This window comes from Calidris pugnax, unplaced genomic scaffold (assembly GCF_001431845.1).
Source record: "Calidris pugnax isolate Ruff unplaced genomic scaffold, ASM143184v1 scaffold70, whole genome shotgun sequence".
In the NCBI taxonomy this organism is placed as follows: Eukaryota; Metazoa; Chordata; class Aves; order Charadriiformes; family Scolopacidae; genus Calidris; species Calidris pugnax.
The window spans coordinates 10,910,324-10,911,200 of NW_015090862.1; the positions used below are offsets into that span (position 1 = coordinate 10,910,324).

General features: G+C 67.0%; 1 protein-coding gene across 1 annotated transcript in view; it reads left to right on the top strand.

Moving 5' to 3' along the window:
* MEX3B (mex-3 RNA binding family member B) overlaps positions 1-877 on the top strand; it is a 6,430-nt gene that overhangs the window by 1,485 nt on the left and 4,068 nt on the right. Inside the window, exon 2 of the mRNA XM_014944309.1 lies at positions 59-871. Within this exon, the coding sequence (XP_014799795.1) occupies positions 59-871 (813 nt within the window). The remainder of the gene's footprint in view (positions 1-58; positions 872-877) is intronic.

Here is an 877-nt window from a genome sequence, read left to right on the forward strand (position 1 = left end):
ACCACCTCCTCTTCCTCCCCCTCCCCTTCGCCCTCCATCTCCCGCATCTCGTTCCCAGGTTGTAAAATCAAAGCTCTGCGGGCAAAGACCAACACCTACATCAAGACCCCGGTTCGCGGGGAGGAGCCGCTCTTTGTTGTGACGGGCAGAAAGGAAGATGTGGCCATGGCCCGCAGGGAGATCATCTCGGCAGCCGAGCACTTCTCCATGATCCGAGCCTCACGGAACAAGAACACGGCCCTGAACGGCACCGTTCCCGGCCCCCCAAACCTGCCCGGCCAAACCACCATCCAGGTGCGGGTGCCTTATCGCGTGGTGGGCTTGGTCGTGGGGCCCAAGGGGGCCACCATCAAGCGCATCCAGCAGCAGACGCACACCTACATCGTGACCCCGAGCCGGGACAAGGAGCCGGTCTTTGAGGTGACGGGCATGCCCGAGAACGTGGACCGGGCCCGGGAGGAGATCGAGGCGCACATCGCCATGCGCACCGGCGGCATCATCGAGCTGACGGACGAGAACGACTTCCACGCCAACGGCACGGACGTGGGCTTCGAGCTGAACGGCACCGGCAGCCTGTGGAGCAAGCCCACGCCGCCCAGCATCACGCCCACGCCGGGCCGCAAGCCCTTCTGCAACTACCGCAACGACAGCTCCAGCTCGCTGGGCAGCGCCTCCACCGACTCCTACTTCGGGGGCGGCACGGGGGGGGGCGGCGGGGCCCGCCTGGCCGACTACAGCCCCCCGAGCCCGGCGCTGAGCTTCACCCACAACGGCAACAACAACAACAACAGCGCCAACGGCTACGTCTACGGCGGCGGCGGGGGCGGCGGCGGCGAGGTCCTCTCCTCCCCGGACTGCTGCTCCGATCTGCCCTTCG